Source organism: Mastacembelus armatus, chromosome 3, assembly GCF_900324485.2.
Source record: "Mastacembelus armatus chromosome 3, fMasArm1.2, whole genome shotgun sequence".
Taxonomy (NCBI): domain Eukaryota; kingdom Metazoa; phylum Chordata; class Actinopteri; order Synbranchiformes; family Mastacembelidae; genus Mastacembelus; species Mastacembelus armatus.
The window spans coordinates 21,634,027-21,656,729 of NC_046635.1; the positions used below are offsets into that span (position 1 = coordinate 21,634,027).

General features: G+C 42.5%; 1 protein-coding gene across 6 annotated transcripts in view; it reads right to left on the bottom strand.

The window, feature by feature from the left end:
* fto (FTO alpha-ketoglutarate dependent dioxygenase) overlaps positions 1-22,661 on the bottom strand; it is a 115,128-nt gene extending 92,467 nt beyond the window's left edge. For 2 of the 6 annotated variants that reach the window (XR_003294829.2, XM_026293215.1), the window contains exons 1-3: positions 22,499-22,660; positions 2,822-2,899; positions 1,687-2,722 (exon numbers count right to left, since the gene is read on the bottom strand). Coding sequence is in view for 4 of the 6 variants with exons in the window: in XM_026293215.1 (XP_026149000.1) it covers positions 1,687-2,722; positions 2,822-2,899; positions 22,499-22,576 (1,192 nt within the window). In the remaining 2 variants the exon portion in view is untranslated. Of the gene's footprint in view, positions 1-1,686; positions 2,723-2,821; positions 2,900-22,498 lie in introns of all 6 variants that reach the window. The other 4 variants (XM_026293216.1, XM_026293219.1, XR_003294830.1 and 1 more) reach the window with 3 other exon arrangements.
* Between the last annotated feature and the right edge of the window lie 42 nt (positions 22,662-22,703).

Below are 22,703 nucleotides of genomic sequence, written 5' to 3' on the forward strand. Positions count from 1 at the left end.
ATAAATAGTAACTTAATTTCCAGCCATTGTGCTCTCAGAGCCAGCTAATGACAGCACTCCCCAAGGCCTCAGAAATGGTGGAAGATCATGCCGGAAAACACTCAGTCGTGGCAGATTCCTTTGGATCAACGCAGCTGGGAAAACACAATTCAGACTACTCCTGTGACTGAACCAAAAAAAAAAGGAAAAAAAAGTGAGGCCTCTCAGGGATAAGCATCTAAAAATGCAAAATTCCTCAATTTAACAATTTCATTAGCCTGGTTCTGGGAATCCTCAGAACCAGGCATAAATTTCAGTGGTGTTCTGACCAGACTTTCCTTTCTATGGTCCAGACACAGACACAGCTGCTAAGCACAGCAAGGTGTTACACCACAATGTTTGAAGCTCATGTTCACAGGGTCAGAGTTGAAATAGCCTAGAACAAATCATAGAGGCAGACCTTTGGAGCAGGTGTTTCAGGTTAAGAAACCCCAAACCCAAACCCCCAGCTGTAAAAGTGTGCTGGGATGTCAGAGCAGTTGGCAGCGCACCCGCATGACAGTATAAAGTTACAAGACACAGTTTAAAGATACAGATCCAGACTGTGCAGAGCTCCCACCTTTAACAGTATGTACATGTACAGAATATTTGCTGAACTACATCTACACTTTTGTCTCATCCCCAATGGGAAATCATGTTTTGCTCTCCTTCCAGTCTTCTCAAGGTAGAAGGGCGGGTCTAACCAAAAGGCTGATGGAGGAACATTAGATTATTTTAAAGTCATATGGTTAAGAGTTAGCGTAAAGAGTAATACACAAAGGTAAGCCTGATCATAGTCAATAATGTTGCACTATTTTTTGTTTTTACAAAGAATGAGGTTGAATTTTGAATTGTATTGTATACAATGCAAACTTTAAAACTGAAAAAAAAGACATCCAAATTAAACAGATATTATTTTAAATCAATTTTGATATGGTGGTAATATCTTCTATGCGTAGTTGTTTTGCAACACTAGAAAGCAAAGTTCTTCTCCCACTGAGATCCTCTATCAACTCAATCAGCAATGCGATCAGCTCTTGAAAGAGTGCACATTCCATAATTAGGAGACATCGTTTCATCCATACAGTACAGTCTAGGAACACTTATCACAGCAGGGCTCATTAGTTCATATCAGATAATTGCACATCGATCATTTCTTGGGGAAATGATTTAGATGAGATGCAGCGCGTGTGATAAGGCCTGTTTGTTAGATTGCACCATTGAGCGTTGTTAAGAGCTCGGATCAGCTAGGATCCAAATGTCTGTGATCTCCCAATGCACAGTTGGAGATAAGGCTGTCAGCAGCAAGCTGGTGATGACATTTGATAATACCCTTACACTATCACATAGATGAATCTGATGGTTACCTCACTAGAGGCCATGTCTACAGCTGCTACAGCACTGCTGTAGGGCCATAATACACAAGGTTAGCTTCATTTGATCTACCATAAAGCAACTGAGATAAGTTGATGGGATATTGAAATGAAAGGGAAAATGGAATTCTAATTTCAGAAACAAAATGTCAAATACTAGGATGACACACTTTGGATTAAAGCGTTAAAGTGTTAAATAAGAGATTCTGAAGTGTTGCATCTGAGGATCTCAGCTATGGTTCAATCCAATTATAATAGTTAGAACCCTTATAAGCCCTCCTTGCTTGACCCTTACCTTTGTCATCGTGACAGGTATAGCTGTAAACAGCCACTGGCGAATGAGTGATCAGGTTCTCATCGTGGTGCCACCCTACTGCCATTTTCCCCATGCCAAAGTAGGGCTCCTCTTTCAGTTGACTCATAGCTGCTGGGTCCATGTAATTGAGTAAGGTGACATTGAACTTGACTGGGCCAGTGCATACCTGTGGAGGACTGGGCTGAGAGCAGCCCTGCCCACTTTCCTTTTCCTCCTTGTCCTCAGTTTCATAACCTGACAAGCTGTGCTTTAGGTGGACCACAGATTTCTCCTGGGCCCCAAGTCCCACAGATTCAGTCTCTGTGCCACTGATGATCTTGGATGGCCAGCCGGAGCATTTACCTTCACTGTGTTCGGACCCTGATGCAACGCTGGTTTCACTTGGTTTCACCTGCGAGGACTCTCCCTCTTCACCGCTGTGTTTGGACTCGGTCTCCCACTCCCCTTCTTGTTTTGAACCCGAGCATCCTTCTTCACTGTGTTTTGACTCAATGTCCCACTCCTCGCTGTGCTTTGACTCTGTGTCCCCTTCCTCACTTTGTCTAGACTCTGAGTCCCCTCCTTCACTATTTTTGGACTCTTCACTGTGCTTAGACTCAGTGTCCCCCTCTTCACCCTGTTTGACTTCTACCTCCCCTTTTGCACACTGTGTTAACCTGTCTCCTTCCTTCAGCTGAGACACATCGGAGCAGAAGAACGTGTTAAGCTCCCACAATGCCTTGCAAGCAGCTCTCAAATCAGGGTCACAACAATTTTGTCCTTTAACCTCAGTTTCTTCACTGTGCCAGGGGATGGCAAATAGCCGTGTATCCAAATAGCGATAGGTGTGGCCTGGCTCACCCAGCAGAGCCCGTGACACGGCGGTAAATACATCTCTGTCACGGACACGAACTAGATCCCTCAGGAGGCAGCCCTTGCTTCTTAAGGTGAGAAAAGCTGCCTGTACCCGGCTATGGAGCTCAGCAGGCAGAGAGCAAGATCTCCTTAGAACCAGGCCAGAATAGCTGGAGTCCCACTGGGAAACAAAAAACACTGATTTACTGTACATAATGACATGGGGAAAAAATTCTGGTTTAGCAATCATGAGCATTATCTTGAATTTTGGTTTACTCACCAGTTGCTGAAAGCCCCTGTCTGAAGGTCCCAGAAAGGGGATCTTCTGGTCTCCCAACTCCTGCAGTAGCTTCCGCCTCTGTGAAATACAACGTAACAAAATAGACTGCTAAGTAGCAGCAGAAATATAACGCATTCAGCCACGCTCTGTATGGCCTGCATGTATTAATTCATTAAAACACAGTTTTCATCAAAAAAAAAATTACTTAATCTCACATTATTAAAATCTCGAATTATCAGAGGACATACAGAGCCTGGTTCTACTGCCACCTCCACTTTGGCACTTAATTCAAATAACTGAAAATGTTAATTTTGAGTACATGATGGACTTTATAGCAACAATGTTTCAAATGTTGAATACATCTCCAACCATTTTGCATCATCTTACAGTAAATCTAATTATTAGAAAAAAAAGCAGTCCAATAGTTATAGAGTAGGGTGCAATATACAATAACATCTTGCATTGACTGATAAGAAAAACCTAACAAAATTTAAATCCTGAGTCAGTTTTAAAAAAATATGCTTTAAAACTGACTACATGATAGAAAGTTGGTAACCAATCACTTTCACTTACGTAACACTAATTTATATGATTTTGTAAAGGCTGCCCTGGGGTTCCTCACAACCTTATAAAAGATGACCTGTGCCATACAGAGCTCCTCCAATAAAAGCATCAGCCTGGTAGATGGATCAAAGTACCTTTCATTGGGCCACATTCCTTTCTGAGCTGTAAATCCACTGGCAACTATATGCCCAAATAAATTTTGTAACCGTTTCTCCACCCTCCCTTCTTCCCCCTCTATTATGCACATATGTGAATGTATGTATACGTGTAGGTGTGTGCGTATGTGAGCCCCACAGGTGCATGCACACACACGCACACAGACACACACAGAGACTCTGCATGGTGTCTCAACAGCAGGAGGAGGAGAAATGTCACCGACATGCCACTGTCTTTTAACATCTTTAAAAGTTTTGTGTGAATCGCCTGTGCAACGAGCACAAAGCAGCAGTGATGGTTTAAGGAGAATTGACCCTGCGTATATTTCTGAGACATTTACAACAAGTGCACATTTCTTCTGTCCTAATAATGCCAAATACCTCTTGTGGCACACTACAGGGAATATGAGAACCGGCCAAAATATGTCCTGACTTTTAGAATTAAATAAAATCTCCTGTTAATAACATTAAAATGCAGTTATAAGAGCATGTGTGTCCTGACTCAAAAGGGGGCTGGATCAAAATAAGGCCAAGCGGTCAAAGTATGTGTATTAAAAGCCAGAAAGGAGGGAAAAGAGAACCAAATAATAGAGGCAGATGAAATAAGAGAGCATCAGATCTGAGGCAGCTCGGTTAATTCACCTTCAGGGATGAATCTTTACCTTAGGCTAAACAACACAACACCTGCTGAAAGCTTTCTTAAAGGATGCACATAAGTGTACAGGCCTTCCAAGTTATTTTGGAACAAACAAAAACAGACTTACAGACAGTTGGAATCTAAACAACAGAACAACATGCACTATTCATGGCCAGACTGCATTCAAAAGCTGTTGGAAGAAATTGACAATCTGATGCACATTCATTGGTGTCAAATTCTAACTCATGACAGAAGCTCAAAATATCAAGGTGAGACTCTGGGCTAGAGCTGCGTGTGTACACAACTTTGTGTGTTTTTTTCATGTGTGCTGCTGTGCATTCATCCACTGTACTGTAGATGTGTGTATGTGGGTATATAAGTAAGATCATTGCAGTCTGCAAACCACTACTGTGTACACAAGCACAAAAGTGTTCCTTCATACTCTGTGTGTGCAAGGCTAACACACACACACACACACACACACACACACACGCACACACACACACACACAGAAACACACGCCCCTCTTGGAAAAATGCACATCCACGGTAGCAAGCATGATGCCTCAACCCCAATCACACACAACCAGGGCTGTCACACACATGTCAAATACATCGAGCTACTCAGACATTTCACAGAAAAAAGAAAGACAAGAAGTTACTGGAGCCCTCTGAAGCAGATGGACTCTCACAGTATCACAGAACTGCTGTGTCTGTCTTCCTGTCTCTCTGTCTATACCTGATTCTATGAGAAAAACTACAAGGCACAAAAAAAAGGTTTCCACTCAGACCCAAGAAACGAGATTACCAATCCCATAATACCACAGATACTTCACGATAGTCGTGCCAACCATCTGTACTGAGTGATAGATCTGATGTTTGTTTTTTTTTTTCTTTTTTAATCTCTCTTTTCCTTGATGGGATTATTCTCTCAGCCGGACTGTTTATCACAGAAAAACATATTAGGTAGAATAAAACAAAATTGGTTTTCTTTGATCTTGGCCTATAAGAGTTTTCAAACTGTGTACTGTACATTTATTAATTTCATTTATTTCCCATCTGTGACACTTTCTTCAAAGTGTTTTTTTTTTTTTTTTTGCAGAGTAGATTAATGTCCAGCATTTAGCATCAATAGCTCAAAATAGTCAGTTAACTCAGCAGCTGTGGGGATAAAAACACTTCCAGTCTAATTTGTGTCTGCCCCAGAGGGTCCACTGGAACATCCTGAATGAGGTGCAACCACTGAAGGAGGAAATAATCTCAGTGGGTTTGAGTAAATTTGTGTGATGCATCATTTACTGCACATGAAAGGTAAAATGTAGAGTAAGCCCTAACAAGTAAAATTTACCTTGATTTCTAATATGTTTAATTGAGAATATGTGTTTTAGGTCACTTACTTTTTCAAACAAAGCACAATTTTTAGTCTTTATTTGGGCTTAAATTGGGCTTTATCTATTAGTTGTGTGATATCAATATTTCATTCTTAGTCTACAATGTGAGATACAGTGGAAGAGATAGCATATTTTATTTCAGACTTCTAGAGAAAAGGGGGCAGCAACCCCATTGCTATAGGTGCTTCAGAGTGCAGACAAATAGAAAACCATGGCTCTCAAACAGGCCTCGCACAGGCCCTAAGATGACTTGATGAGAGATAGCTGTGTAATAAAGCTCCGTGTTTAAACAGCAAGCCATTGGTACTTGTGTGACACCAAATTCAGAACTGGTCTACTGCAAAAGCAATGGTGAATCAACAGTTTTGACAAGTCGGCTGTAAGACGTCAGACTCAAACAAACAGACTACCTGTGTACATCAAAGGTGCTTCCGCCCCGCTCCATTTGGCACAGGATCGAAGAATGTAGGGCACTTGTGTGAAGTGACACAGGGCACAGAGGAAAGCAGGGAGTGTCCAACCCACTAGAACATTTGTGTGTGCGTATGTGATAGAAAGTGTAAAGAAGCTTTCGATTCAGTTGTTCCATAAAGCTCTGTATAGGGCAAAGTCTACCTCATGATAGGGTATGCCACTGACTTAAACTATAGTGAGAAAACACAGCACCCATGTGCCATCACACACATATGCCTGTTGCACACACACATATAGAGTACATAGCCAGGGAGAGGTTCCACTTCCGGTGAAGTGCTTCTTGCTGCAGTGACTTATCACTTCTAACACCTTTTCTTAAAATATGCAACTTAGAATGCAAACAAAAAAAAGAACTGCTCCAGTATTAGTTGCAATAGGGACTGATCTTTTTCAGCTATTTTCACAAATGCTTTTAGCTTTTTGTAAGTAACCCTGCAAAAATATTCAGGGCAAAAAATTAACCACTTTTCACTTTCTAAAGTTTTGCCTCCCACCACGTGTGGAATTCATTCATTTTAAGAATACCAGCTAGACGTTGGTGACTTGGTGTGATGGCTAACTGGGCAGACTGGTAAATGGCTAACTGCAATGTGTGAGAGTTGACCTCAGAGCACAGTCACTGGTAATGTGTAACCCCATGTCTCCACACCTGTTCAGGAGCAGCCAATGAATATGAATTGGACTGTGAGCAGTAAGATGTTGCCAAGAATATTTAAAAATACAGCAGCTACTTTTCTGTTGATATGAAACTCTTGTTGGATAATCTGTATGATCATGAGATATGTTTAGAAATGTAATTTGACATGTAGGTCTTGCCTGCACTGGCATATCACATCAAGTTTAAAGCCAGGTAGTTCACCCAAGCTTATGCAAACAAAACAGATTAGATGTTTATATGAGTTATTAAGAGCATAATCTTTAAAATGGTTTTGTGAAGACACACAATATTATACTATACTATACTATACTATAAAGGTTTCAGCAATATTCAGTTAATAGGAACAGTGGCAATTAATAAGAATGAGAAACAGTTTTTTCATGTCAAATTAGAAACAAGAAAAGAAAAAATACGGCCAGAAATAACCGACAACGAATGCTAAACCATCAACCAGTGCATTTTTTTTTTTTTTTCAAAATCAATGACGTGAATGTTGTGAATATATCGACAGCCATGTTCAGCATGTGTTCTGTGGGGGGTCCACAGGTGAGGTAAGCGATGACAAATGGCAGACAGGCCATCTCGGGCCTGTTAATTGTTGTTGGAGGCTGAAGGCTGCGTTGTTCATCTCACCTCGCGACAGGTCAGCAGGGGACACGATCATTAATATTAGAACATTTCCATCCATCTACCTGAACAAGAGGCCAGTCATTTAAAGGGCTGGCACTGGGCAGACCTTTCACGCCCTGTTTATAACACTCATATAAGCACATTACCAGAGCTGTGGGGGACCACTGCCAGTCATTAATTAGATTCGCACACATACACACACAATGTGACCACCTTTATTGGCATCCAGTCACATTTGAAAAATGTCACACGTAGTGAGATAAGGCACACCAACACACACGCGGTGTTCCAATTTAACTAAACATCAAAAAAGTCTGCCCTATTCTCTCTTTGTGCGTCATGTGGACACTTTCTTACACACATACTTATTTCAAGCTATTCTTCCGGGCATCCCAGGGTACGTGTTATTCTGTCAGGTGGAGAGTATGTGTGCACGTGTGTGAGAAAGAGAACGAAAAGAAAAAAGTATTGGCCCTCATCTGTTTTTTTGAACTCTCCGACTCTCCATCTCTCTCACTGCACCTGACAGGCTTACAGAAGACCCAGGTTTCCAGATCAATCATTCAAAAGTATTTACAAATGCACAAAGCCAGACACAGACAGGTTGGCACATGGCCGCTCTGTTTAAGTGCTTTTCAATGTGTCTGTGGTGTCAACATCTATTACACACTTATCTACACCTCAAAGGGGGAAAAGATGTTTCTGTGACCTTTAGCAAGTGTCAAATCTGGAGGAAAGAAGAGAGAGGAAGAAGAAAAACATAGAAAGGCGATTTAAGAGATCTGTCAATGTATACCTTGACTGAGCAGACTCTTTATAAGAAACATACTGGCTGCTTTACACTCACATACCTACAAAGTTTTGCATACAGAAGCTTCCCAGTACATCTTAAGATTTCTGTCGGACAATGAAAACTTTGTCTGTTCTTTGCCGGAGCAACCAGGTGTTAAACTTCTTGTTCATAGGCATCTTGGGGTTTACACCCAGTACAGTATTCCTCCCAGAAACCTTGTCATCATGAGATACAATGTCCTATTTCTATGAACTCTTGGCTGCCACCACCAACTGGCCATTTTGCATCAATTGTTAGTTTGCAGCCTGGCCATAACGTTTCCATTAAGATTATGTCAATCGAGAAAAGCTTTTTAGTTTTCACCTACAAATTACATGAGGTCAGCTGTTTTCCATGTGGAATGGGTGCTTTTAATGCAGACACAATCCCTTGATATTCAGGCGGGGTCCGGTTCATTGAGGGGAAAGTCAAGAGTGAGAAAATGAGGAAGGGAGAGGGATATGGGGAGGAAAAGGAAGAGTGAAAGGAGAGTGTTGATTGAAAAACTGTGATTAGCAGTTTTCAGCAGTGCACCAGGGCCACTGAGTTGTTCTAGCAGGGTTGTCGCATCTCGAGGTGCAGTCAAGGAGAAGTCAGTGCTTTAGAAAGCTCCTTCAATTTCTCCATTTCCCCCTCCCTCCCTCATTCACTCTCACCACGCAGCCACACTTTTCCTGCCTCTCCACAAAATCAATATGGCTGTGCAAAGTGCAGCTTGGCCCAAGGGGAGTGACGGGTAGCTGTTGGGGGCTAGATGTGAGGCTTGCAGGGAGGACAAGAGGCGTCCTCCAGGCCTGTCCCACAGGCAGTGTCAAGGACAGACCTAAGAACTGGAGGACTGAAGCTACCAGATTGCCCTTACCCTCCACATCAAGCCTACTGTCTCTCTCTCTCTCTAGCCACAGCTTGGATGGCTCAGTGGGGCAGAAGAGAATCGATAAGCAGGTGGAGCGTTTAAAATCCCCAGCTCTAGAGGCTGACGTTACACTACTCAGAGCCCAGCAGACCAACACATTGCTCAGGGCAGAGCAGCTGGATTGATGGATGAGTGGGTGTATGATGGTCACACCTGGTCATTGAAAGGTTTGTGATTTGTGACAATAAACAATTCAGTAGCACTTAGCCATACACAGTGTCTAAGGGGTGTAGAGCCAGACTCACACACACTGCCATTGTCTCAACATGTCACAGATCAGTAGCATTCAGACAGGTCAGGCAGCTATAGACCAACTGGTACTGGTGTTCTAACGCAGTACCCGTATTACTGCAGGTATTATATACAGTTATAAAATAAAGCATCAAAAATGTCTCCTTGCTTGAACCATTGTCAACAGTGGTGTTCCTCATTTCCATACAGTAGGTTTGACGAAGAAGCCTGTACATGATGTGGATGAACTGCACAAGGAGGATTTCAGTCCTGCCGTGTGTCTCCATGTGTGAGTGACTGATCACAGTAAAAGTGGCTTGTGTCTCTAATCCAGTACCACTGTTAGACAGTGCAAAGACCCGGCTCTGTGTACCGCGGCACAGGCTGATCAAACCTATCATGTGACAAGCAACTCTTCAAATGATGATGATTTCCCAGCTCTGTGTCCTTTCAGCTCCATATTAGATCATCTTCTGACACTACTGAGTCTGGTACTTCATCTGGGATAAAGATGATGTGCAATCCAACCTAAGGGTTTGGGAGTCATGGGTAAATGAGGGTCTAAGACAGGGGTACTATGCCGAAATGGCTGACAGCTATGACAGTTATCATGTGCTACTGTATATTGTAACCGTATGCCAAACACAAGATTTGATACAGTACTTATGTTTGACAAAATATTTCAAGGATATTTTACCATCATTCACCATGTGCTGTATCTGACATTCACAAGAACATCAACAAAGAGCCATTTTGAGTGAAAAAAATAAAATCATATAGAGTTAAAAAAAAAATCATTCAGTTTTTCCAAGGGCAGGCCTGAATTGCCACTCTGTCCAAATGTGACTTATGTACTTTTCGGCTTTCAAGAATATCATATTTTTTTTCTGCACATAACTAGGACAGCTGTTGAAATTATTTGTTGAAACTGTTTTTTAAATATGGTATTATGATAAAGCTAGAGCAGTAGCCTGAGTTTAAATACAATCGCCTAATCCACTAGAAAAACATATGGCACAAAACAGATGTGGATTGAACATCTAGGACAGGTCTAATTCTATCTCATGTAGTCTTTGACCCACATAAACTGGCATTATGATGTGACCTCAGATTAATATTGAATTAAAGGCCAAATATCATTTGTGGCTGTTTACACGACCATCAGCCTGTCTTCCTGGAATCCTGAAGCAGATATGCTTGCTATAATGGCATTAGCCAAATCCTGAAGTATAGCAGACGGCACTTGTCTTGCTTGAGAGACCACCTCATTTCTTTATTTATTTTTCCTTCACTCATTCTGAACAAAAGGAAATATTCTACCAGGAATTGAATAGCTTAATCCTCTTTTCACTCTTCGCAGTAGCTTGAATGGTGACAGATTAACATCCTGAAGGTTTACAAACCCAGCCATTTGAAAATGTAATTGCTGGTGCCACACTGCATGCATGTGTTTAAGTTAAGGGTTAATATTAAAACTCAAAATACACACTCGAGCAAAGAGGGATGTGGTCAGGTTGGGCCAGACCCAAGTCCCTTAAGCCCGGGCAGGATGGCCCATTCTGTCACGTACATATCAGGGAGTCGTAAGCTGTCCCAAACCCTCACTAGGCGCCATAGTTACTGTTCACTTCTGCTAATTATTACAGCCAATCAGAGGGGTTAACGGGGCGGAGCCTGGCCAGACCATGTTCTGGGGCATTTAACAGCTGGCAGGAACGGAGGTGAATGCATTACACACTGTCCTCATCCAATAAAAATAAAACACCCTGACATCTTAGCACTGAGGGGAGGGAAGAAGTAGGGAAGGCAAGAAAGGAGGGAGGAAGCGAGGGAGGGGAAGAGAAGCGTGGTGGGGTGAAGGGGAGAGAGCATCCAATAACACGATGTCCAAGTGCCACCTAGTGACAACTTTCCAGCTTCTCTGGTCCTTAAGGTTCCTGAGCATCAGGGCTAGGGGTGGACAGATGAAGTGACCAAGGACAGACAGATTCAATATCAGCGGTATATTGTTCTGTTCGTTCCATGACATCTCAGGGGAGTCACAACTGTATCCAAACAAGTTATAAACAAGTAAACAAGTCAAGGTTTATGTCAAAATTCAACATACAGTAAAATATCAAAAATAATCTTGACCTTAATGATTTTACATTTTGTTTCCAAAACCCAATCAAGGACTCACATCAGCCTTCCTGAGTGACCATACTGTCTCTTCAGTTCAAAGAGCAGGCCTGTAACACTGCACTGGTAAGCTTGTGGCCCTGGGCTTCTAGTTCCCCTCCCCTCATTAGCCCAGGTATAAATCACACTCTGCCAGAGCCCAGAGGTGAGAGGGATGAGAGTGGAGGTGAGCTTGAAATAATGCTTATGTCACGGCGGGTCAGCCCTCCATTATGGCCGTTTCAAAAACTATTAATCTTGCTTGTAGTCAGTGGCCTAGAAATAATTACTTCATCTAACCCATGTAATACAGCATGACCAGCAGTCGAGCCTGGTCAATTTGAGGCTGGGGAGGCAGGATTGGGGGGGTGAAGTTGGGTGGGGGTGGGGGGTTGTAGAGAGACAGTGAGAAAGTGGGAGAGTGTGGAAGTAGGTGGGGTGGGGAGCCACAAATTACCAAGCCCTGTCTCCTGCTACTGGGTGACTGATGCCCTGTTCACTTTAGCTGTGGCCTTTTACATTCTCAACACTGATTTAGATAGATACACAGACATGCACACCCTGAAAGGCAGATAATGTCCAAGCACATGTGTATGCATATTAATGCATGATTAAATACATGCACTTTGAGGGAGCAGCACAAAAATCAAAAATATTTTAAACAACACACACAATATAATACAAAATTAAATTTGTTGGAGTTAGCATGTAGAACAGAGACCATCCATTGGCTACCACTAAAAACTATACCATCCTTCATAAAACTGATCAACAATATTCAAAAAAAAAAAAAAAAAATCCAGAAATATCCAATATTTTGAAACTATTGAAATTATGGATCGCAATATGAAGGTTAAAATATTTCACAATTTTGACATTTTACACACAGGAATTCACACCCTGGCATAAATTTTAGTTAGTCCCTCGTCCTCCTCTTATTGTTGCTCAATAGTGCCGCCTGGAGTGACTCTACAAAGTACAGTCACCTGCCTCCATAGTGGAGGACTTATCCACCCACCCCCACAACATCATGACAGATACAAACACAATAAAGACGGTTTTTGGAGAATCCCCACGCTGCAGGTAAACAGAGGAGCTAGTGCACACTCAGCCTCCATGAACGTCACAGGAAGTATGTATGGAATGACATAAATAAATGCATCCCTCCAGTGACTGTCACAGCTGGCATTGCAGGTGCAAATTTAATTAGTCAAGGTGAAGTCTCCCTTGTTGTCTGAGAAGAGGGGGTCCTCGCCATGCACGACTGTAAACACACGCTATACCCTAATCAGGTGTCACTGCGGCGTTTGATCAGCCCGCGAAAACTTGTCACGTATCCCCGGCTGAGAGTGGGCCGAGGGGGAGAACAAAGGGAAAGAGCTGTCATGGGAGAACAGGGTGGTGGTGATGGCAGTAGCAGTGGATGAAGACAGTCTGCCCATTAGCAGTCTCTGTCGCCTATCTCTCTCCTGCTCCCCTTAACGTTTCTCCTCTAGTTTTCTTTCTTTTTTCTGTGTGGCTACCAACAATATACACCTTACTGTATCCCATCCCAGCTCTATGCCGGAAAATCTCAAACGCATGTGTCATATACTTCACAGCCGCCAACGCACCATCCAAACGAAAAAACCCAAAGTAGTAAAATACTTTTGTTTACCTCCAAAAAAGCCACACAAGTACAGAGATACAAGCTGCACTTGTTTTGTTTTTATCAAGCATCATTCTAAGTAGTTGGGTCCTGAAGAACTAGAGACAGGCATGCTGTTCTCCTCCCGCCAAGTGCCTCCAGGCTGAACTGAAGAAGTACAGGAGCACATGCGCCATTAGATACTGTTTACCTTTCAGTTTGAGTGATATTGAATATATTAGCCAATTGAACCTCATAAGAAACACAAGCGAGTGACAAGGCCCAATCGTCTTTGCGACTACCATGGTAACTGAGATTACAGGCTAACAAAGAGCAGACAGGGAGAAAAAATATTTAAAACCCGAGCAGTGATACATAAATTAATTAAAGGACAAAAAAAACAAGTGGAGAATTAAAGTTGGAACATCTGTCAGCGACTTAGCTTCCCAACGTAATACCAGTGTTAGAACATTTATACCCTTGAAGTTAATGATCCCCTCTTTAATTGACAGTCAAGGAAAACTGGCTGCGGCAGCATCCTGCCAAGACGGCGATAAGAGCCCCCCCCCCCTTCCCAAAAATAAAATAAAAAAAAAAAAACAGTTTAAAGAACCTTGGCACTAATCCCTATTGTCATCCCAGCGCAGCAGAAGGACTTACAAACACAGATAACTCTGCTGAAGCTGTCTATTTCTCAGGAGTTATGAGGACAGCCGAGCCGTTGTGTGCCTCGAATCAGTCACTCAGATTAGCCCAATCCCTCTGTGCTGTCAGTCAACCGAGACACTAGCCTGTCATCACATTTACATGAGTCCATCCCATATGTGACAATGCCCCCTATATATGACAACGGATGTGAAGAAGGGGTCCACTCGCTCGCAGATAGCGGGTGTACGGTATGGCAGACAGGCTGTTGTTGGATTAAGCTCATGGTGTGCGCTGTGCTCATGTGTCTTGCCTGACACTCCAACAACAAGTTTAAGGAGTCTTAACCAGTGCTGTTTTTCCATAGTGGAGAAAATGTGGGAGATGTATGTCAGATGAAGCACCCTCATACACCTACAATGACAAATACTAGCATAAACTTCAAAAAACTTGGAAATACAGAAAGACTATGGTATTAAAATGAAAAGCCTGCCTGGTGTATGTCTTCCCCAAAGTTGGTTTCCACCATGACTTTAATCCACATACTTCACTTAACACAATGAAGTTCACAGAATCAAAGAGAAAAAAAAAAAACAACACATGACTAAATATGTTCTACAGAAAACATCTGGATCAGTCTCTATCTCCAACAAAGACAGCAATGATAGAAATTAAAAGGCCAACCCTAAAAATATCTCCAAAAAGCCAAACTAGATAACAGACAAACTTTGGGGTGTTAAATTAATAAGGGATTAGCTTGTGCAGAGTATGAGTATTTGTAAATGAACATGTGGTATTTGAAGGCACCTGAGAGCTCACAGTGTGTTGACTGCTTTTCATGCTTCTATGGCTCACTCCACTTCAAACAGTCCTACAACAAATGGCAGTGGATGCCCTCTACATAACAGGGCCAGGGCAAGCATGACACAAGGGTTGACAACTGAACCCTCAAACTCCCCAACCCCTAAGCCCACCATGGCGAACACACATGCAGGCACGCGTGCGCACACACACACACACACACACACACACACACACACAAATAGCCCTGAAAACAGCCCTGACATGACCACTTGGCAGCCCTTCCTAACCTCTCCTTGTGATTTTTTTCTCTCTCCATCTCACTGAAGACAACTCACAATTCAGGACCGTTTTAGCCAGGCAAGTGGATGTGACCTGCTGCCCCCCAGTCAGGCTCATCTGAATAAACAGAGTAGAAGAAACAGGCAGAGGAGGGAAAATCTGCCTACATTATGATAGGAAGAGAGAAGATGGGATTCAGCCAAGGGGCTCCTCTTTTTATGCACGTTTGATCAAGTGCTTGACAGCGGCGGTGGATGGAATTACGGACTGTTGAACAAAAAAGTTGCGCTGTGAGTTTAAGCGTGTGTGTGGGCATGTATGTTTGTGTGTGTGTGTGTGTGTGTGTTCGGTTTATTCTGGACAGCTGGGTTTCCATGGTCTGACAGTGTTAGGGTGCCGCACCACACCACTATCACATACAAAGCACAACCACCAGCCTTCACAGTCCATCATTCAGGACGGCCGAGGGAAGTGCCGTGAGAAGAGGTCAGACGCGGAAAAAAAAAGGAGAGGAGAAGAGGATGAGAAGGAAGAGGACGGAGGGAGGGCCGGTCAGGGGTTAAGTGTAGAGAAGACAGCGATGAAAGGCAACTGTCATGCACCAATGCTCACCCAGGAGCACCTGTCTCGAGAAGAACATGCAAAGTGTGCCGGTCACGTCCTGACAATACCCTTACTTTTCTACACATACACACACACATATACACACATGGATCAACACACACACAGACACATACAAGCTCTCAGTAAAGGGCTGATGCTCCACCATTGGAAAGGCATCACCTGCCTGACAACATGCCAGTCAAGCTGTCATTTGCTCCTTCGCATATGCAAAAAAAAGTTAGGCTGATGAAGAAAAAACACCAGGGGCTCACTGGGAGAATCACTCAGACATGAACAGACTACCTGAAGTAAGCAGACACTTCTCAAAGACTTGATGCAGGGTAAATGCTGGAACGGGCAATGCAGAAAGCTCACTGAAAGCAAATCCAGAATAACCAGGTATACCTGCTCCACACTAGAAATTGGTGGGGTTACTAATGCCCTCAGATGAAAGCATCTGATGCCATGTAGAATAATTATCATTTTTCTGTTAGATAAGGGAAAAAATGCAGGGATTAAATGAACTGTTGTATTTGAGTGTTTCTTAATGCATTTCTAACTTTGATCATGCCAACTCTTTTGCTGACAAGCACAGAAAACTGAATTCCTAAGTCTGAGAACATTACTATCACACATTTCCTAATACGCTTATATTCATTCATTCATCTATTATCTATACCCACTTATTCCTATTTAGGGTCACAGGATTCTTCTGGAGCCTATCCCAGTTCTCTATGGGTGAAAGGCAGGGGTCACTAGTCCATCACAGGGCCACATGCAAAATCCACCTAGAAAGGCCCCTGACGGGTTTCGAACCAGGAACCTCCTTGCTGTGAGGCAACAGTGCTAACCACTCATCCACCATGCTTCCCAACACTTATATTACAACACAAAATTATGAATTATTAACTACCGGTGGTGTCTCGTTAATGGTGGTTAGGCAGAGGAGGCCAAGTATGCCTCCAGCTGGCTAAGCTGACAGCAATGTTCTAGCTAAAAGGAGGCACTTCCTATGTTCAACCTCTACAAAGCAATAACCTAAATGCCAGGTACTTTAACACACTTTCATTGCTCACGTTTATTGAAAAGAACTTATGATGTACAAATTAACAGTGCCTTGTGAACGTGGTCTCCTGCAGCTTTTGTGAATGAAAGGTTTTGGACGTTCAATTGAAACCAGATGTTGGGCAGCACTATAGGAGTAATCACTATTTTATTGGAAAGGTGAGTCATTACAAAGGAAAATAAATCCACAGATAAACAGCATGAATATGGCCCCGGCCCCTGCAGGTGGCTTTTGTAATGATATGTTGTTGTTTTTGCTCAAATTAGCAACAAGAGCAGCGAGGATGTATTCTGAGTAGCATGGATTATTACTCACATTTTGTGCTTCGTGATTAAAATTAAACAGTTTGATGCAATATTAACTCTGTAATTGTGTAATTGTAATTGACTTGTGGAGCTTAACAAACTTATTGATGACTTTTATCCCTTACGTGTTTTCTTAGCATTCACACCAACAGCAGCCTCAACATACACACACACACACACACACACACATACAAACACACAGACACAGACACAGTCACAGACACACACTGCCAGAATGCCAAACAAACAGAAATGGAAAATAACGACTTGCTTGGATCATAGCCTCAAGTGGCTAATGAATCCCCTGGAGGCTCTAAGCTCTGTGTATGAGGTGAGAGGGTCATTCCCATGTTTATTCAGCACCAGCCCAATGAGCCACCACCATCTATTGATTGAACTGATTATTCTATGTCTCTCTTGTGACAGGAAACATGCATGACAGATGAACCCTACTCGGGCAGGTCACATTCGATGTAATCTCATTGAATCTGACAGCTGATCTGGTCGACCAGTTTGCATGATCCCCATCACAGCCATGTTTGTGGATACACAGACATCTGTGGCTAATGCCCCAACACTTATATGAGGTGCTTTGTAGGGCCTGTCAGACACATAAGCTGTCAAGGGCTGTTTGGACAATCCAAGTGACTCCTTCCATAGGAAAAAACCATCTGGGCAGTAAATGTTAAATACAGCAATGTAAGATTTTTTTATTTTTTTTTAACATCTTTTAACAATGAACCTTCACTATATTTTTTTAATTTTGGGATAAAAAAGATAAGGTCACCATTAGTCATAAATAAAACTAAGCATTACTTCATGGATGTGATGTCACATCTGTGGAAGTTCTGCAGAAATATATCTAACTTTGTGTTTCGTGGAACTTTTTTTTTTTAATTTCACATGTTTCCTATTGCCATATTCATAGCCAAGTAGATGGCAGCTGGTGGTTGGGAACCTCTGTGTATGACCCTTTTAGTTACTCTGTGATTCATTACAGAGTTCAGTCCAACCACAGCCACACCAAACTATAATGTCTAGGATAAGGCTATCTGTTATTTCATTTAAATGTTTAGTAAGATCACAGGTCCTCAAACACATATGGGAGTCTGTGGCAGGTCATCTTAGCCATGTACTCTGAGACAATGCAGACAGGGCAGTAAAAGTTGATATTCTTCCAGATGCAAACCAAATGTGGACAATGTGCACCTTTAAAATGTCATGCATTCAACACAGACTGCTATAAAGAAGGTGGTAGGAGGTGAGGGAATGACTTTTGGGTTTTCTCACATTGATCATAAGAAGCTAACCTAACCCCTGTACGGTTGATAACAGAATCATGAGAACCATGTCATGGGTAATAATCAGTAACTTGGTACATGCTAACTTTAAGAAAGAGCCTGTGTTTAAATGTCAGTTATATGACATATATTCATATACTGCATGACAGGTGAAGTGAGACAAAATACAACAAAACAACAAGTCAAATCTTAGCAAATGTGTTGTATTTTACATCTCGTTAGGTTCTCTAACACTGGTGCACAAGAGCATGCATGCATTACAGTTTGGCTGAATTCATTTAAAAAGTGGTCTTACTAAACAATCTGATCTTTAAACACCCCAGTCCAGATATATGAGCCAAAGATCAAATAGGCAAGACAAGGCAAAGACATGTAGAGAAAAAGCTCAGTAGCAGACTAATCAGCCCCCTCCAACGCTCTCATAACAAATCAATGAAAGACCTGGGCCCTTGGGCCTGCGCTATATTACACACCAAAACTTCATATTCATTCATTGATTTTACTTTTCAGAATAGTATATCATTGAACTCCAATGGGAATGAAAAAAAGAGGCCAGGGCTGAGGTCAACTCTCGTGCGGACGGATGTTTGCACAATATTGATGGCGCACGCAGAAAGAAATGACTAAATATCTGGATCAATACCTAGTTTCTCTAGCCACGACAGGTTGTTCCAGATGGAAATATATAAATACTTCTTTATGGCTGCTGGAGTGGCCCTAACGAACAAGTCTAAATGCCCCCCTTAAGGTAAACTCTTTGATTAGCCGGGGCCAGAGGTGACAAGAGGGGTCTGCAGATGCTAGACTGTCATGCTTCCAATGGCCCGAGGATGCTTAAGCACACAGGGACCCAGTAAAGGGACCAAGAATATAACAGGTCACAAGCCCTGGGCAAAGTTCTCTGTGCTACCTGACCCTATTAATTTGTAATGATGATAGGCTCAGTCTACACCATTCTCGGTCATGTTCAAATAATGCATACCATGAATAATTCAGAAAATCTTTTCTTCGACTTTCACATAAATATACATAGACATAAAGTCACAATACTAACCGTAGTAATCAGAAGTGAACATGGCAGTGTCATCAAAGTTGGACATAAGAAAAAACATTTGCATGCAGAATTTCCATCCCTATGATGCAAGACTGAAGTAGAGTTAAGTACAAGTATTGTGTAATCAAATCAGGCTGATGGCCTGGTGAAAATTTTGCATCATGTTGCTGCTGATGGCACAGGAGCTGCCTGCTTGTATTTACAGCACAACACAATTACTAAGAACAACACCAAACCTAACTTCCCCTGTGCCCCAGTGGCTATTGGGGCCATACAGAAGAAGGAACCACATTATTGCTTGCTCCTTAATTAAATGAAAGCTGTTAGGTTCATTTGCCTCCTTCTTCACACATTGAACTGGCCAGCCCACTGTTCAAGACCTCCCAGACACCATCCCTGCTTGGCCCTAAATCATGAGTCAATAATCAGCCCAGTGGGTCCCTGCTGGACGCACAGCTGCCACCCAGCGGCAAAGCCAGAGAGGGGCATGCGGTGGATCGACACCTAGCCAGCGATAAGTAATTCTGTACAGGATTAGCAGCATGATAGCCTGATCAATACTGTGTGCTCAGGCCATTAGGAATGCAGCGAGGAAATGACCCCCTCCGGTAATAAAGCAGGGCATCTGGGTTCTCCTTCATTTGCCAGCTCCATTAGTGTAATGGTATCATTATCTGCCACAGCCGTATTTTTCTGAGCCCTGGCTTTTCCACAGTTCGAACGGCGGGGGTCTGATGAAGCTGTGAGAGCCCCCATGCCGAGTGTTCCCCTTTCTACCATTCTATACAGAGCCTAGGTGTAAATCTAGCTCTGTTGGAGCTTATGTGCTACCCTGCCTTAGGTATCCATACCCATGTTTTATGTCAGCACCCAACACTATTTCTCCATTATTGGCTCATTAATAGAGCGAGCAGCATGTAGCTTGAGTTAAGAGGGAGAAAAAGATGGCCGGCAGAGCACAAAGCTGCTGAATGTGCTGAATTTGACACCCCCCTCTTGCTAAAACACCAGGCCTGACATGACAGGACATCGGCATTAGCTGCCATAAATCGTTTCCTTTACACTAATTCACCAGCTAACATTTTGTGGGGGTGAATTGATTAACCATGTCTGAATGTGTGGCCACATAATCAGCTTTTACCTCGCTAGTTGTTAATTTAATAGAATTGCCAAGGGAAACACAAACCATTTTAATGAGTGTTCAGAAATTAAATACCCTAAACAGCTTGCACTAGGTGCCACAACCCAAGCAAACCAATGAGGCTGATCTAAGCAATGGGCTGGGCTGAGCCCAGGACCTCACAACATCTGGTGACCCTGTGTGATCATTATTTAGCCTGCCGCTCACGTTCGTTCACACACACACACACATACACTTCCTGTTTCGACTCCGCAGTTAATACTTGTCATCACTGTCCAAATGGCAAGCTTGCATCAAAGACGGCATTAAAACATCGGGTTAACGGACAGGGTCAATGGTGTTTTCACACTTGCCAAGGCATGAGTGGAAATTTATTTTGTGACACAAATAAAATATAATGAAATGTTTTCCATTCATTAGAGTATATATGAAAAGTTTAGTGTTGCTGTGTGGAAGCCACTCATGAACAAAATAGCTACTTATCGCACTGCACACATAAATAGCCTGCCATTTTTCCAGCTCAAACAGCAAATAATAAATTAATGTATTAAACAATGTCTGGTGGATCCAACCTCTATTCCACTATTTCTTTAGTTTAAAACAATGTGAATTAATGTAGCTGAGGTCTTCCTGAGCAGTTGAGCCAGTGCCCTATTCTATTTCACCTACAAATACATACATAGGCATCCAACCTGTATGCTATCCTGACATGCTGTGATGGGATTTCCTTATTAATTTGTCAATAACCTGCTACTGCTTTCATTTCTTATATAAGAATGACAACGGATCCATCATAGTGCATCTCTTAGTTTGTGCAGCATTGCAAACAACCCCTGACTGGATAAGAAAACCATCATATCCAAATTACTAGCTAATAGTAATAATAATAAATGCATCATTATATAACCCCTGATATTCTGAAAGCTAGGCCAAAAAATGTGGAACTCCTTCCTTGGCTGCTTTACAATCAAATAGTTATTTTACAATTACAGTTCCTTTTGCCCATCATTTTATTTATATGAGGAGAAAGGAAGCTAAGCCATCAGGTCTGTGCAGTGCTGCCTCACTGCCTCGGGGCCAGCTGGAATGAGTTCTTTCTCTGAGCCGCTCATCTGGCCGCCATGGCTGCTTTCATAAACAGGAGGAACCACGTCCTACATAGTTTCACTGCTGTCTAACATGATCCAAACACATGTGCCACAGCAGACGGCATCCAAGTCAGAGGATGAGAGTAGAAACAGACAGAGAGGCAGACAGACACTATGACTATAGGCTAAACCCAGCCTAAGATGCCACAGGTACAACTTCCTTTCCCTTTTAGTTTATCAACAAACTGCACAAGTTATGGTTATTCAAAAAGTGAAAGCCTGATTAAGCCCAGGTCAGCAGAAAACACAGCTTAACGCACCAGCACACAGCGCAGCTGGTCCTCACAGGTTAGAAACATACAGCCATCTCCATTCACATGATGTGAAAATGATCCTGCAACACATCTCTTTCTAAACTTGGCAGGCTCTACAGATGGCATATGTAGAGGACATTATCCCCATTGATCCCAGCATTAGCCAAAAACATTATCACCTCTCCTGTGCATCAGAGAGCCAGTTAGTACCCAGTGTATTTACTGTAAAGTCTGCAGCAAAGTGTATACTGCTGGCCTGGCACCTTCCCAGATCTCAGACACACCACACACTAACTTTACTGTTTATTTATTTATTTTTTTTTCCTCTTGTTGCTCCCACAACATAAATAACAGCTGAACCTTTGTTCCCTCCTCACATCAGAAACTAAGCTTTTACGTTGTTTTCTTTATTAGCCTAACTGTTGATAAATCACCTACTGAATGATTCTGGTTTTTCTTACAAATATCCTGCAGACTGTAACGTCACTTCATATGCTGTTTGCTACTTGGTATGGGGTGTTGCTAAGATAGTATTCTGCAAGCTGCAGCTGCTTATCAGCAGTGGGCTAACGTGATAAAACACCGTTTTTTTTTAATGTATCTGTAATTCTTCATTGTGGCAGACTGGGGGGGAAAAAATGGAAAACACAATAAAGGAAACAGGCAAGGTGAGGTATGCGCTGACATTCGCGGCTTTCTAGCCTTCAAAATGCAGCCAGCAGCAGCACATAAGGAGCATTAGATATTCAACGAGCGACAGGGCTTAGAAATATGCCAGACCTAACGGAGAAAAACGCTATCAATACCTTTCTTCTCTTCTCCCCCTCACTGTCAGCCGATCTTTTCATGTTCCTGGAGTTGTGTTTACACTGCCTCGCTTTCATTAGGGGCGACGTTGGTTGTTGTAGTACGCGAATAAATGGTGTCTGAAGCCATTCCCATAGAAGAAACAGCACAGGCAACAGCAGCCCTTGGTTTTATTTCAGTCGGGAACCAATTGTCAATATTTTC